The sequence below is a fragment of the Phyllostomus hastatus genome, unplaced genomic scaffold (genome assembly GCF_019186645.2).
Source record: "Phyllostomus hastatus isolate PE091 unplaced genomic scaffold, TTU_PhHast_1.1 phas_contig_402, whole genome shotgun sequence".
In the NCBI taxonomy this organism is placed as follows: Eukaryota; Metazoa; Chordata; class Mammalia; order Chiroptera; family Phyllostomidae; genus Phyllostomus; species Phyllostomus hastatus.
Window position 1 is genome coordinate 3120251 of NW_025333873.1, and position 12028 is coordinate 3132278.

The following is a 12028-nucleotide window of genomic DNA, read 5'->3' on the forward strand; positions in this document are numbered from 1 at the left end:
TGTGATGGGGGAAGCAGGGGCAGAGAGGGAGCCAGAGGTAGGCAGCAATCAGGCTGAGTTTAATGATGGGAAGCTGGGCCAGACCATACACAGACCTCTGCCCATCCCCTTGGCCCATGGCCCTGAGGAGCCAGAAGCAGCTGGGGGAGCTGTGTTTCCTCCCCAAGGCAAATAGCCATGGTCCCGTGGACTTTGTGCAAAATACTAAATGCTAATTTGGCATTGAGGGCCAGCTCTGTGCAGCCAGCCCAAGGGGGAAGGGATGGTAAGTTAGGAGGCCCCTGGCCAAGAGGAGAAAAGGGGAGGGTAGGAAGGAAAAGAACCCCCGGCTTGGGGGATACAGGCACAGGGCAAGTTTTTTTCCTCTGGGGTAGAGGGCAGACATCCTAGCACTGGAGATCACAGATCCTCATCTCCAATGCCCTCGAAGGCGAAATTGCCATGGACATCACTGGCACTGGCATCTGTGCTGGGACTGCCAATCCCCCGCAAGCTCACGGCACTCAGCTTGCTCTGTAACAAAGGCAGGGTGGGGTCAGAGGGCTCGAGCCTCCCTGTGATCCCCTACACCCACCGCACCAACCCTCATGGGAAACTCACTGAGAGTTTGACCATGGACTCCCGGCTGGCATCAGGGGACTCCTGGGGAAAAGGAGGCAGAGGTATCAGAGACTTCACTGGGGGACACTGAGGCAAGGGGCTGGGGAAAAGGAGGCAGAGGTATCAGAGACTTCACTGGGGGACACTGAGGCAAGGGGCTGGGGAAAAGGAGGCAGAGGTATCAGAGACTTCACTGGGGGACACTGAGGCAAGGGGCCAGGGTACGGACATACTTACAAGCAGCGGTGGAGATTTCACTGCTTGCTGGCTGTCTGAGCGTCTCAGGGTGCCCCCCACCCGCCGGCGCAGCATCTGGGGATAGAGACACAAGGTACTGATGAGGGCAGGATCACTCCCTTTGGAATACCCATCACTTCCCCTCCCTCACGCCTGGGAAAAAAGGCAAGGAAGAGCAAGCACAACCACTCCACTGCCTGGCCACACTTGCTGCTCACCTTCCTGATACTGCCGCCAGATTTCTTCACCATCAGTTCATCTACCATAGACTGCAAACAGATGCTCATCATGATAGCCTAAGGGTAAAAAGAAAGCTCAGCCTGACTAGAGTTGTCATCCTGAGCCCAGCACCCCTAAGACAAGGGCTTCCACTCACATGGAGTCCTGGAAGCCCTAGACTTGGGTATCTAAGAGAAGCGGTGCAATGGGGTCCAGAGGCCTGAGGGTGGGCTCACACCTGGGGGCTGGTGATGGTGACCCACTGGAGCCGGTCCTTGCTCATGAGGTATTCAAAAGCCAGTTCCAGGCGCACCTCGCCCCGGCCCCGGCCAGGGCTGCTTGTGCCTCCATTAGGCAATGGCACCTGGGAGAGGAAGGGAGATTAGGCAGAGTCCGTTCTCACCAGTCTGCCATGCTCCCTGACCCGCTGCAGCCCAGCCTATTCCTGAGGCTTGAGGCTTGCCAAACCCCATCCTGAAGGCCTCTCCCTCCCAAACCAACTCACAGAGGAGGTGACCCGCCAGCACCGCATGCGGGTAACCCGGAAGGAGCCTTCGCGGAGTTGCTGGCCAGGCAGGCGGAGCTGGAGGCTGAGCTCACTGTTGCCTGCGCTCACCACTACTGGACAGTCCTTCTCTGGGAAGTCAGCCACACAGGCATCGAAGCGCAAGTAGCCATAGTGCCGCAGTGTCTGTGCCAGCCGCAGGAACTGAAACCCAGTCAGCACACGGGGCGGGTCAGGAGGGGAAGCACAGCAGCTCAGGGGAAGCAACCCCTTGGAGACAGACAGGCAGTGCTCACCTCCTTCTTGGAGACCTTCTCTTGCAGAGATTTGAGCTGCCGGTGCTGCTCCTTGGTGACGAGGATCCACCCACGCTCAATGTCCGATACCGTCTACAGCAGAGACAACGACTCTCAGTCAGAGGTCCAAGGAAAGGTGTCCAGTTACCTCTGTCCATCCTGACTCCTCCCCCCACACTTGAACGACCTCTTTGCGTTGAGTCCTTGACCATTAGCAGCTTGCAAAGGAGAAAGAGTAGTAGATGTTGGGCCAGACACCCTGTGAGTATTCTAGGAACTTCCCCATGGAGTAAGATAAAAGACGTGAGTTTTCTTGGCAGAGTAGGACACCAGAGTCGTTTTCAGGGGAAGGGTTCTGAGGCAGTTCCAAGCTCACCTGAGCATAAAGCAGGTTCAGGCCAACCCGGTTCTCCATGACATCGTCATCATAGGCAGAGTCCCAGTAACTGTGAGGCCAAGGGGTGGAAAGGGGTTTTAGGACTAAGCTGGGGTAAGGCAAGAGGTAGAATGGAAAATAGGGGCAAAACAGTAACAATCTAGAACTATCAGGGAGGAAGCCTGGTACAAACATCCAGTGCTATCCCCTTATCTGGATTACCCTGTCTCAACACATGGCCCCACAATTCAATCTAGCACCTTCCCTTTCCTCCAAGCCCAGCCCTGACCTCTTTCTTAGCACAATCTTATACTCTTGACTCCGAAGACTGGTAACAGACACGTAAGGCAGCTCGAACTCTTGCAACTTCCGTACAACTATGGGTTAAAATAAAAAAGGAAAGTGTCTTGAGAGATGGAGGCACTTTCACTACTGCAAACACAGGGAAACGGTGAAGTACAAAGAAACTCACAAGAAAAGGCTCCATCCTCTTTTTCTCGAACTAGGAAGAGACTAAAGTATCCGATCAAGTCGTCTGGAAGATCCAGTTTTGCAGCCACAGCCTGGGGTTAGAGAAGGAAGTACAGCTCATCACACTAGCTAGCTCCAATCACTCCCCACACCAGGAAGCCTAGGGTGCAGGGATAGTGCAGAGCAAGCACCTCACCTCCAGGACATCCTCAGTCTGATCTGAAGTTAGCACATTGACCAGAACTTTCTGTCCATTGCTGAGCAGCACTTCCAAGGAGACCTCTTCTGTGGGCACCTGCTGTGTCTCCTGGGAATGCAAGGCACCACTCTGTTAGCTCCTGCACAACTCTCTATATCTAGGTCTGTCTGGTGCCTTCTCAGCTGCTTAATTACCAGCCAGGTCTCCTAGATTTCACCGGTACAGCAGGAACCCCATCCCATAAAATATGGTGCCAGGATGACTCCTCTGTAGTCACCTCCTCGAAGTGAGATGGCTCTACAGGAAGGGCCTTCCCTTAAATCTTGGTTCCACCCAAAGCCTCACCTGTTGTGCTCGACGTAGGAAACTATTGAAGGTTTCACTGCTCCCAAGTAGCGGGTCTTGTCGAACTGTGGGAACAAGAGAATGATGTTCCAGTGACTTAAGACTCCCCGCTGGCTCCTCCCAGTTCTCTTTTTGGTAAGTGCCCAGACTTCATTTCTTCGGCTGTTGGTGGTCTGTCACATCCCCAGCTGGCCTCATATCACTCACTGTTTGTATAAATTCTTCACCTACCCCACGCTTGGCTGCCTTTTTGTTGAGTCTACTCTACAGAACTAGGGAAGTAACACTGTCAGTAGAGAGCACATCAGATACAAATCAAGCTCTCTGCACTGATTTAAACTGCTCTAAAACCACTTATTAGTACTATACTAGTATTTCTCATAGATGTTTGTGCCCAAGTTTTTTTGTTAGTATCTAGAGCATCCTTGACTGCTGCTTAATTTTGCTAATTAAATACAGATCAAACAAGAGGCTTCCCAAGTCTAGAATGTAGAACCTTCTACAGAACCAGCTGAATTATCTCCACCCACAGTCCTCAACACAGCCAGCCTGAAGTTCCCTCCAACTACTCACCAGCTTGCATGTACTTCTCTAACTGTTCTCTCCTCTGTTCCACCTCAGCAGGTGTCAAAGAGAAAAGCTTCTTTGGGGGAAATGCAGGAAGCACATTGGCTCCATACTCCTTCCGAAGCTATGTAGAGAGAGATACAATCTTTCACATATGCACAGCAAACAAGAATAGGCAATCCACGTTCACAGTGTCATCTTGGGCACCTTTCCCTTCCCTTCGTCCCTGGCTATCAGGGAAACGATTCCCTTGGCAGAGGCAGTGTTCCAATAAAGCCATTCCTCTGTCTAGATGTAAGTTCTCTCCTCTTACCATGTACAAGTCAGTCCCTTCACAGTGTGGGGAGCGTTTGCATGGGACCAGGCCTAGGGAGTCCCTTGATTATCTAGCAAGACTGTGTTCATTCCTCACAGGAAGCAAAGGGCTTTAGAAGGAAAATGTAAGTGCACCAAGAATTAACTAATAGCTAAATGTGTTCACCAAACAGGACTTCTGGGACTTTACAGATCAACAAGTCCATTTTTCAGCTGTAGAAACTGAAGAATGTAGAGACCCAAAGAAATTAGGTAACTTGCTCAGGGTTGCGCAACTAATCACCAGAACCAAGACTCAGAACTGAGTTAAATATAGAGCTCGCAATCCGGTAAGAACAGAGAAACATTGCATCACAGACACGCAAAGATAACTGGAGCACCTACTCGCACTGAGATGAGGCACAGAACACAGAATAAAACTGGCTAACGGTTTGCAAGAGCAGGCAAAAGAATTTCAAGTGGCATCTCAGATGAGGGAAGGAATGCGCTTTGCCAAGGGAAAAGGGGGTGGGAGGGGAGGTCGCTTTTTCATGCACGGGGGACAGAGAAGTAGGAAGGAGGATGTGAGTATAGGGAGGAAGGAACAGTTATGGGGCAGACATTAAGCGTCTCGGAAGTTCCCCGGAAATATCAAACAATAAGATAAAGTCACAGGTGATTAAAGGGGAACTACGGCCTACAGGAAAGCAATGAGGGGGAAAATGGAGACACCGATGCCCAGGTCCAGGGAAGGGCTTGAAGCTGCCTCAAGGCAGGGGCACTAATCCCACCTGCTCGTGCAGCCCCAGGAGTTGGCTGTAGCGCACCCGACAGTGCAGGACTCCATTCACATGAATGTTATAGGCCTGAGGACACAAAAGCAGGTAAGCATTTTAGGGTAGCGATCCCAGCGATCCCCTTGAGCACCCTGGCCGTAAGTTGCCTGCCACAGCTCCACTTGAGTAACGCCCCAGACCTTCCGAGGATTTGTCAAGTCTCTTTTCCCCAGGGCCATGTCCCAGAGCAGAAGGACCAGTCCTGGGCAAATTCGGGAGCTCGTGTCGCAGTCTCCATTCCCAAAAGGCCAGTGGACACCCACCAGAGCAGCCGCGGCCCAGCTGGAGGAGGCGACACGGCGGAACAAAGAGCCTACAGGACCTCTGGACGAAGCTGCGACGTGATTTAAGGACCCAGCAAGGCCGTCGGAAGTCGGCGGCCAGGCCTCGGAGGCCGCTCAGAGAGGACTCTGGCCCGTTATCCCCGCCCCTGCCCGGCACGGCTCCAGCCGCTCCTCACCACGTAGGCTGAGCCACCGCTGTCCCCGCTGCGGGACTCGGTTTCAGGAATGGAAAAGTGCATGTTCCCTGCGGCAGGGCCCGGCCAGGCACTGGACTGTGAGGGCCGCAGCGGCTCGGCACGCTCGCCTCCGCTGCTCAGCGCGTCCCCGCAGCCTCACGCGCCATTTTGGGGGCGGGGGTGGGGGGCGGTGGTCTGAGATCGGATGCGGGAAGGGCGGTGGGACGTCCGCTCCTGGGCGCCGCGCCCCTGCACGCTGGGAACTGTAGTCTAAAGGGCAAGGAGAGGTGGCCGGAACTGGAAGACCGAGCGGAGATGGCCCTCGTTGCCACCCGTAGGCCCGTGGCGCGCCAGTGTGCGTCGGAGGTTGTAGTCGGCTTGGGGTGGAGCGACACAGGTGTGGGCCCCGAGACGCTGGAGACTTTGTGACGGCGGGGGGCAGAGCCCGGGACTGAGGGTCATGGCTGCCGTGGCTGTGGCTGTTCGCGAGGGTGAGTGAAGGGCCGGGGCGCACAAATAGGCAAATAGGTATGGAAGGCGAGGGTCTCCGGACGGCTTCTGCTGGGCCTTGAGGTCCTCTGGGCCCTGTGGTTCAGTTCCGGCGCCGCGCCGGACACCGGTCTGCCCGGCTCGGGCGCAGCCGGAGCCTCGGACCCGCTGGTTCCCGTGAGAAGGGTGGGTGCCCCTCCTTCTTCCCTCCCCCGCCTACCCTTTGATCCTGCCAGGCACTGCGTCCCCACGCGAATCCTTGGCTGCCTCCTGCCTGCCCGCGGGAACCGTGGACATGCCGACCCATCAGCCAGCTGCACCCCGTACGAGTCCCCTCCAACCCTCCCGGAGCCTCTCTGGGTCACTTTGTGCCCTGTTTTCTGATGCAGACTCGGGATCTGGAATGAAGGCAGAGCTTTCTCCTCGGCCTGGGGTAAGCGAGGGTGCCCTCCCATGCTACCGATCAAGCGCTATACAGGAGGCTGTATCAGCTTCATTCCGCCCCAACTTCCATCCCTATTTCATTTTATTTCTCAGTAAAGCCAGGAAATTTTAGAGCTCCTATCTCTAAAAGGCGCTAACAATGTGACTCAGACCCAGGAATAGAAGCCTCGATCCCTGTAGGGTGAGGGATGGGAAGGTTCAGGCACTTTGTCTTCTGGGAATCTTGTCAGCGTCCAGTGGTGTTTGTTTATCTTTGGAAATGTCGGGGAAGACAGCAGTATTCTCTCTCTGTGTCTTAGGCAGCAGGGAGGGAGTTGACCCAAGAAGAGAAGCTGCAGCTGCGGAAGGAAAAGAAACAGCAGAAGAAGAAACGGAAAGAGGAAAAGGGGGCAGAACCAGAAACTGGTTCTGTTGTGGCTGCAGCCCAATGTCAAGGTGCGGGAGTTGTTTTGTTTTGTTTTGTTTTGTTTTTAAGGGCTGGGGTGTGGAGCTGGTAGAGGAATGTGTGGCAGAGAAGAGGGGGAGATAACAGAGTTGGTTTGAGCAAGTAAAGTTTGAAGAAGTTATTTAGATAGATATGGAGAGGGACTTTGCTGGTTATAAAGCATAGCTTTTACCTACTTGGGGTTTGGGCATCTCTTTCTTCTACCTTTAGTAGGCCCAACAAAAGAACTGCCAGGACCTGGCAGTCAGCTGAGCATTGCTGGGGAGAAAGTTCCAGCAGGTCGGAGTAAAGCTGAACTTCGTGCTGAGCGGAGAGCCAAGCAGGAGGCTGAGCGGGCCCTCAAACAGGCAAGAAAAGGCGAACAAGGAGGACCACCTCCTCAGTCCTGCCCCAGCACGGGCGGAGAAACCCCCTCAGGTATCTTCCTTTCACTTCAAGACCTCTGTTTGATTCTAATTCTTGTGTTAGCTCAGGCTTCCCCGGAAGTAAAACAGCTCTCGTCTCCCATTCTGTGCCTTGGTTCCCAGATTTCAGAATTCTCCCCTTGGCCTCATCCTACCCCTGTTTCATCTTCTACTCTTCCCTTCCTCCTCCTCTCTCTTCCTTGATGTCTTTTATGCCGTAAAAGCAAACTTCTCATTTGCTTTTGAGAGTCTTGAAAACATGACCATTGTTTTTTAGGAGTGAAACCTGTCCCTGAGCACACTCAGGTTGATGACCCCACACTTCTGAGAAGGCTTGTTAAAAAACCAGAGCGACACCAGGTAAGGAATGAGTTTGGTGTGTGGCCAGGAAGAGCCCAGGGAGATGAGATAGAGGGCGGAAAGGTGCTTCGGGCAAAAACGAGGCCCTGGAGGAGGACAGGTATTTGGGTCAAAGTATTTTCACTGTTTACTTGCTTTCCAGCTTCATCTCATAGGTTTTAATCTCTGGGCCATTGAATCTGTTCCCTTATTTTGTCAAGGTTCCTACACGAAAAGATTATGGATCCAAAGTCAGTCTCTTCTCCCACCTACCACAGTACAGCAGACAAAACTCTCTGACCCAGTGTATGAGGTAGGATCTTCTGTCGTAACTTTTAAGTCTGAAGAATTTTAGAAATTTCACGTGTTGAAAGTGACTGGAAATTTGAGATTGGGTTCGCGGGGAGAAGCATGAATACAAGGCAAGTCTAGTGGAAATGGGAGTGTTTGTGCTAGTGAAGGAAGTTCCCTTTCATCAGGGGCAGGTGGGCAGTAAGTGCCCCAGCTCCCTTGCAAAGTGTATGACACCACCATCCCATCAGCATCCCGTCCTCTGTGATCCACCCAGCCATGGTGCGGCTCGGCCTGCAGTACTCCCAGGGCCTGGTCAGTGGCTCCAATGCCCGGTGTATCGCCCTGCTCCGTGCCTTGCAGCAGGTATGCCCAGTCCAGTTCCCTGTTATGACCCAGCCCCACCTTTCCCAGCACTACCCCAGCTACTTTCACCCAGTTTAATCTCTGGGGGAAACAGGACATGATTCCTCACTCAGAAAAATGTTCTCAGTGAAGCTCACCCTATCCTGATTTCAGAGACGTTTCTTAGGGGGCATTTAGTTGATCAACTTGTGTGTACTACAGGTGATTCAGGATTACACAACACCACCCAATGAAGAACTCTCAAGGGACCTAATCAATAAACTCAAGCCCTATTTCAGGTAAGGACGACCACTACAAGCCCTCTCCCCACTCACCTAGTCCTTTTCTTGGACCCTTTCTGTTGCTGTTCTATCTCATTTTCACCTAACGTGAAAGCTTTGTAAATTGTGAAGATTTTCTTTCTAATGTGAAAGCTTTGTAAATTGTGAAGATTTGCAAAGGTAAAGTGTTTTTCTTTTAGCTTCCTGAATCAGTGCCGCCCCCTGTCGGCAAGCATGCACAATGCCATCAAGTTCCTTAACAAGGAGATCACGGGTGTGAGCAGCTCCAAGCGGGAAGAGGAGGTGATGAGAATGAGGAATGAGCAAAGGCATGCACCTGGGGGCCGAGCTGAGCAACACCTTCAGAACTCCTGTGGGACCACGTGGCCATTCTGCCCTGGTCAAAGGTTGAGGAGGTGGTTGGGCTGTCTGATTTGGGCCACCTTTGGGTTCCCTTTAGGCACCCTCCTCCTCCTCAAGCACATCATTATACGCATATTTAAGTATCTGGCATGATCATTAGGAAGAAATGTGTCCATTTCTTATTCTCTGAGCATCTTATTCCATTTAGGCCAAAGCAGAACTTCGAGCATCCATTGATCACTATGTGAAAGAGAAGATTGTGCTTGCAGCTCAGGCAATTTCACGCTTTGCTTATCAGAAGATCAGTGATGGAGATGTGATCCTGGTATACGGATGGTATGGTTTAGACGCTATGACTGAGAAAACCAGGGGGGTGAAATGACCTGAAGAAGGAACTACCCTTTTTGCCTTTTAGGAGTGGGCTGACCACCAGCTAGTAACATAACGGAATCCTCCTTTCCATTTACTCTAGCTCATCTCTGGTATCACGCATTCTTCGGGAGGCTTGGGCTGAGGGCCGACGATTTCGGGTCGTAGTGGTGGACAGCCGGCCTCGGCTGGAGGGAAAGCGCATGCTCCGCTGCCTGGTCCACGCTGGGGTCCCTGCCTCCTACCTGCTGATTCCTGCAGCCTCCTTTGTGCTCCCAGAGGTGAGGACAGAGAAAAGGGACTCCAAAGTTGGAGAAAAAAGGTCTGGTAGTACAGACATAATCCCACCTTCCAAGGGTTACAGTCATCTAGAAACTCTAGAATTGTATAGCCTCGTTTATAGTCAATGTGAAAAATACCTACAGTGTGTTGTAACAGTTCAGTTACTAAAGAATGTTGTGTTAAACTAGCAACCACCAAGAGGAAACAGGACACAAGTAACAGAGTTTAGTTTTCCTAAACTCTAGCACTGGGAGGTGCTTTGGGTTGGTTATTGGTCAGACGTTTTCCAAGAAGAGCCATCATTAAAATTTGTTAGTTATTGTTTTAATATTGCTGTCCTGGGCAGGAGTGGGGAACCTTATTCTGCATTGATCACAGATGACATTTTTCTTTTTTTTTTTTTTAAGATTTTATTTATTTATTTTTAGAGAGGGAAGGGAGGGAGAAAGAGAGAGAGAGAAACATCAATGTGCAGTTGCTGGGGGCCCTGGCCCGACAAGGCATGTGCCGTGACTGGGAATCGAACCCACAATGCCTTGGTTCTCAGCCCGCGCTCAATCCACTGAGCTACGCCAGCCAGAGCTACAGATGACATTTTTCCCTGTCTCTACTTTCCAAAATAGGTTTCTAAGGTGTTGTTGGGAGCTCACGCACTCCTGGCCAACGGATCCGTTATGTCACGGGTAGGGACAGCACAGCTGGCCCTGGTGGCACGAGCCCATAATGTGCCAGTACTGGTCTGCTGTGAAACATACAAGTTCTGTGAGCGTGTGCAGACGGATGCCTTTGTCTCTAATGAGCTAGGTAAGGAGGCCCAGGAGGGCAGAAGAGAAGGTTCTAGGGATTGAGATTTGGGAGGGGCGGCTGAACTACAACTTGTTTCCTAAAGGACTCAGATGGGTATACCTCCCGTTGCAGATGACCCAGACGATCTGCTGTGTGAACGAGGAGAGCATGTGGCCCTGGCCAACTGGCAGAACCACCAGTCCCTGCGGTTGTTGAATCTGGTCTATGATGTCACTCCCCCAGAGCTCGTAGATCTGGTGATCACAGAGCTTGGGATGATCCCCTGCAGTTCTGTGCCTGTTGTCCTACGAGTCAAGAGTAGTGACCAGTAAGTGGGGGACACAAGGTCAATAAAGGACATGCTCCCTGTACTCAGCAACTCTGCCGCCTTTGTCTCTCTCAGCGTTGCCACCACTTAGAAGTTTGGACTCTCTTAGTACCTGCCACCAACCTCAGACCTTTATGGAGGCCTTCTCAGGTGACTAGCTCCATGCTGGTGCTTTTGGGTCAAAGTGAAGGTCAATGTGGAGACCAAAAACTATCCAAAGTCATCAACCTTTTATCGGGCATCTAATTGCCAGGCACTGAGCTAGATAGGAGGAGGAATATGAGGACCAGAGTCCTAGCTTTCATACGATGAGTTAGTATTATTTATATTAAGTTGATCTTTTAGTATTAGCTATATGTTAACATATTAATAAGTATTTGGTATCCTTAATATGAAGTGCTTATTGTGTCAGAAATGGTTCTAATCCCTTCTTTATCCATTTATACTTAATCTAACTCTGTGAAGTGAGATTTCAGAAATGAGAAAACTGAGGCATTGAGAGGTTATTTGCTAGGGCAACACAGCTAAGGCACAGAGAGGTTAAGTTACTTGCCTCAGATAACAGAGTAACTAAACCAGCATGTGACCTCAGGCATTTTGGATCCAGAGACTATGCCTTTTAACTTTCATGCTTTCTGCCATTAAGGAACAAGACAGCATCTATAGTATGAAATAAATTCTACCAGTAGTACAGAGTTTCTTGGGAGCAACCAAGGATGATGCCAGGAGATCTAGTTAGGCTGGAGAAGACTTCACAGGTAACATCTGACCTAGTCCTAGAATTAGAAAGCTTCTTAGTTGGAAAAGAATGGGAAAGAAGAAATAGCTTGGACACAAGGACAGAATAGACCTTAAAATGAGTGGCTAACTCCCAAGTGTCCAGTAGTGTGGTGAGGCTAGAACTGAGGCCTCTGGAGAGTGCGGGACAAAGGGAAAGGTAGGGTTGGATTGGGGACAGCTAGTGAGAGTCTGACCATTGTGGTTAGCTTTAAACACAGACATGGTTTTTGTGTTTGTATGTGTGGTTTATTGAAAAATTTCAAGCAGCATAGAAGCAGAGTGATCCATACAAAGAATCCTCATCACCAGAAGCAATAATTGTCCAGGTTTGCTACACCTGCTTTCTTTTCCTTTTCTTTTTTCCTTACTGAAGTTATTTAGAACAAATGCCAGACATATCATTTTACTCCCACAAACTGTAGTGTCTCTAGAAAATAGTTTACCATATTATACATTTATTAAATTCTGTTGTCCAATCTATAGCCAGATATCCTTGATTGTCTCAAAACAAATAAAAAATTTTAAAAAATAGTTTATTTATTTTAGAGAGGGTGAGCAAAGGGAGAAAAAGAAATATCAGTGTGTGAAGGATACATTGATAGATTGCTTCTCACAAGCCCCCAACTGGGGACCTGGCTGCAGCCCAGGCATGTGCCCTGACAGGGAATGGAACCAGT

The 12028-nt window shown here is 50.8% G+C and overlaps 2 protein-coding genes across 6 annotated transcripts; one reads left to right on the forward strand and one right to left on the reverse strand.

Moving 5' to 3' along the window:
• Positions 1-38: 38 nt before the first annotated feature.
• Positions 39-5604, reverse strand: SNX17 (sorting nexin 17). Of its 2 annotated transcripts, XM_045844336.1 has the most exons (15): positions 5406-5604; positions 4901-4975; positions 3822-3939; positions 3249-3313; positions 2901-3011; positions 2706-2796; positions 2523-2610; positions 2234-2303; positions 1858-1950; positions 1562-1765; positions 1295-1420; positions 1056-1133; positions 838-912; positions 601-642; positions 39-513 (listed from the first exon to the last, which is right to left on the reverse strand). In XM_045844336.1, the coding sequence occupies exons 1-15, from the start codon at positions 5466-5468 to the stop codon at positions 400-402; spliced, it is 1413 nt and encodes a 470-aa protein (XP_045700292.1). In that variant the 5' UTR covers positions 5469-5604; the 3' UTR covers positions 39-399. The 2 variants fall into 2 exon arrangements, with proteins under 2 accessions (XP_045700292.1, XP_045700293.1); XM_045844337.1 differs by lacking the exon at positions 4901-4975.
• Positions 5605-5723: 119 nt separating this feature from the next.
• Positions 5724-10622, forward strand: EIF2B4 (eukaryotic translation initiation factor 2B subunit delta). Of its 4 annotated transcripts, none has more exons than XM_045844330.1 (13): positions 5724-5896; positions 6131-6327; positions 6638-6773; positions 6994-7200; positions 7465-7547; positions 7748-7839; positions 8069-8183; positions 8385-8461; positions 8644-8746; positions 9015-9142; positions 9279-9456; positions 10081-10261; positions 10376-10622. In XM_045844330.1, exons 1-13 carry the CDS (start codon positions 5866-5868, stop codon positions 10573-10575), a joined length of 1728 nt encoding a protein of 575 aa, XP_045700286.1. In that variant the 5' UTR covers positions 5724-5865; the 3' UTR covers positions 10576-10622. The 4 variants fall into 4 exon arrangements, with proteins under 4 accessions (XP_045700286.1, XP_045700287.1, XP_045700288.1 ...); XM_045844331.1 differs by having other exon boundaries at positions 6997-7200; XM_045844332.1 differs by having other exon boundaries at positions 6284-6327.
• The last annotated feature ends 1406 nt before the right edge of the window (positions 10623-12028 follow it).

Coding starts and splice junctions, on each gene's coding strand:
- SNX17 (XM_045844336.1), bottom strand. CDS start 5,468: ATGCACTTTTCCATTCCTGAAACCGAGTCCCGCAGCGGGGACAGCGGT. Junction 3,012..3,248: donor TCCTACGTCGAGCACAACAG/GTGAGGCTTTGG, acceptor TTGCATTCCCAG/GAGACACAGCAGGTGCCCAC. Junction 1,766..1,857: donor AGAAGGTCTCCAAGAAGGAG/GTGAGCACTGCC, acceptor ACTGGGTTTCAG/TTCCTGCGGCTGGCACAGAC.
- EIF2B4 (XM_045844330.1), top strand. CDS start 5,866: ATGGCTGCCGTGGCTGTGGCTGTTCGCGAGG. Junction 7,201..7,464: donor GGGCGGAGAAACCCCCTCAG/GTATCTTCCTTT, acceptor ATTGTTTTTTAG/GAGTGAAACCTGTCCCTGAG. Junction 7,840..8,068: donor TCTCTGACCCAGTGTATGAG/GTAGGATCTTCT, acceptor CCATCCCATCAG/CATCCCGTCCTCTGTGATCC.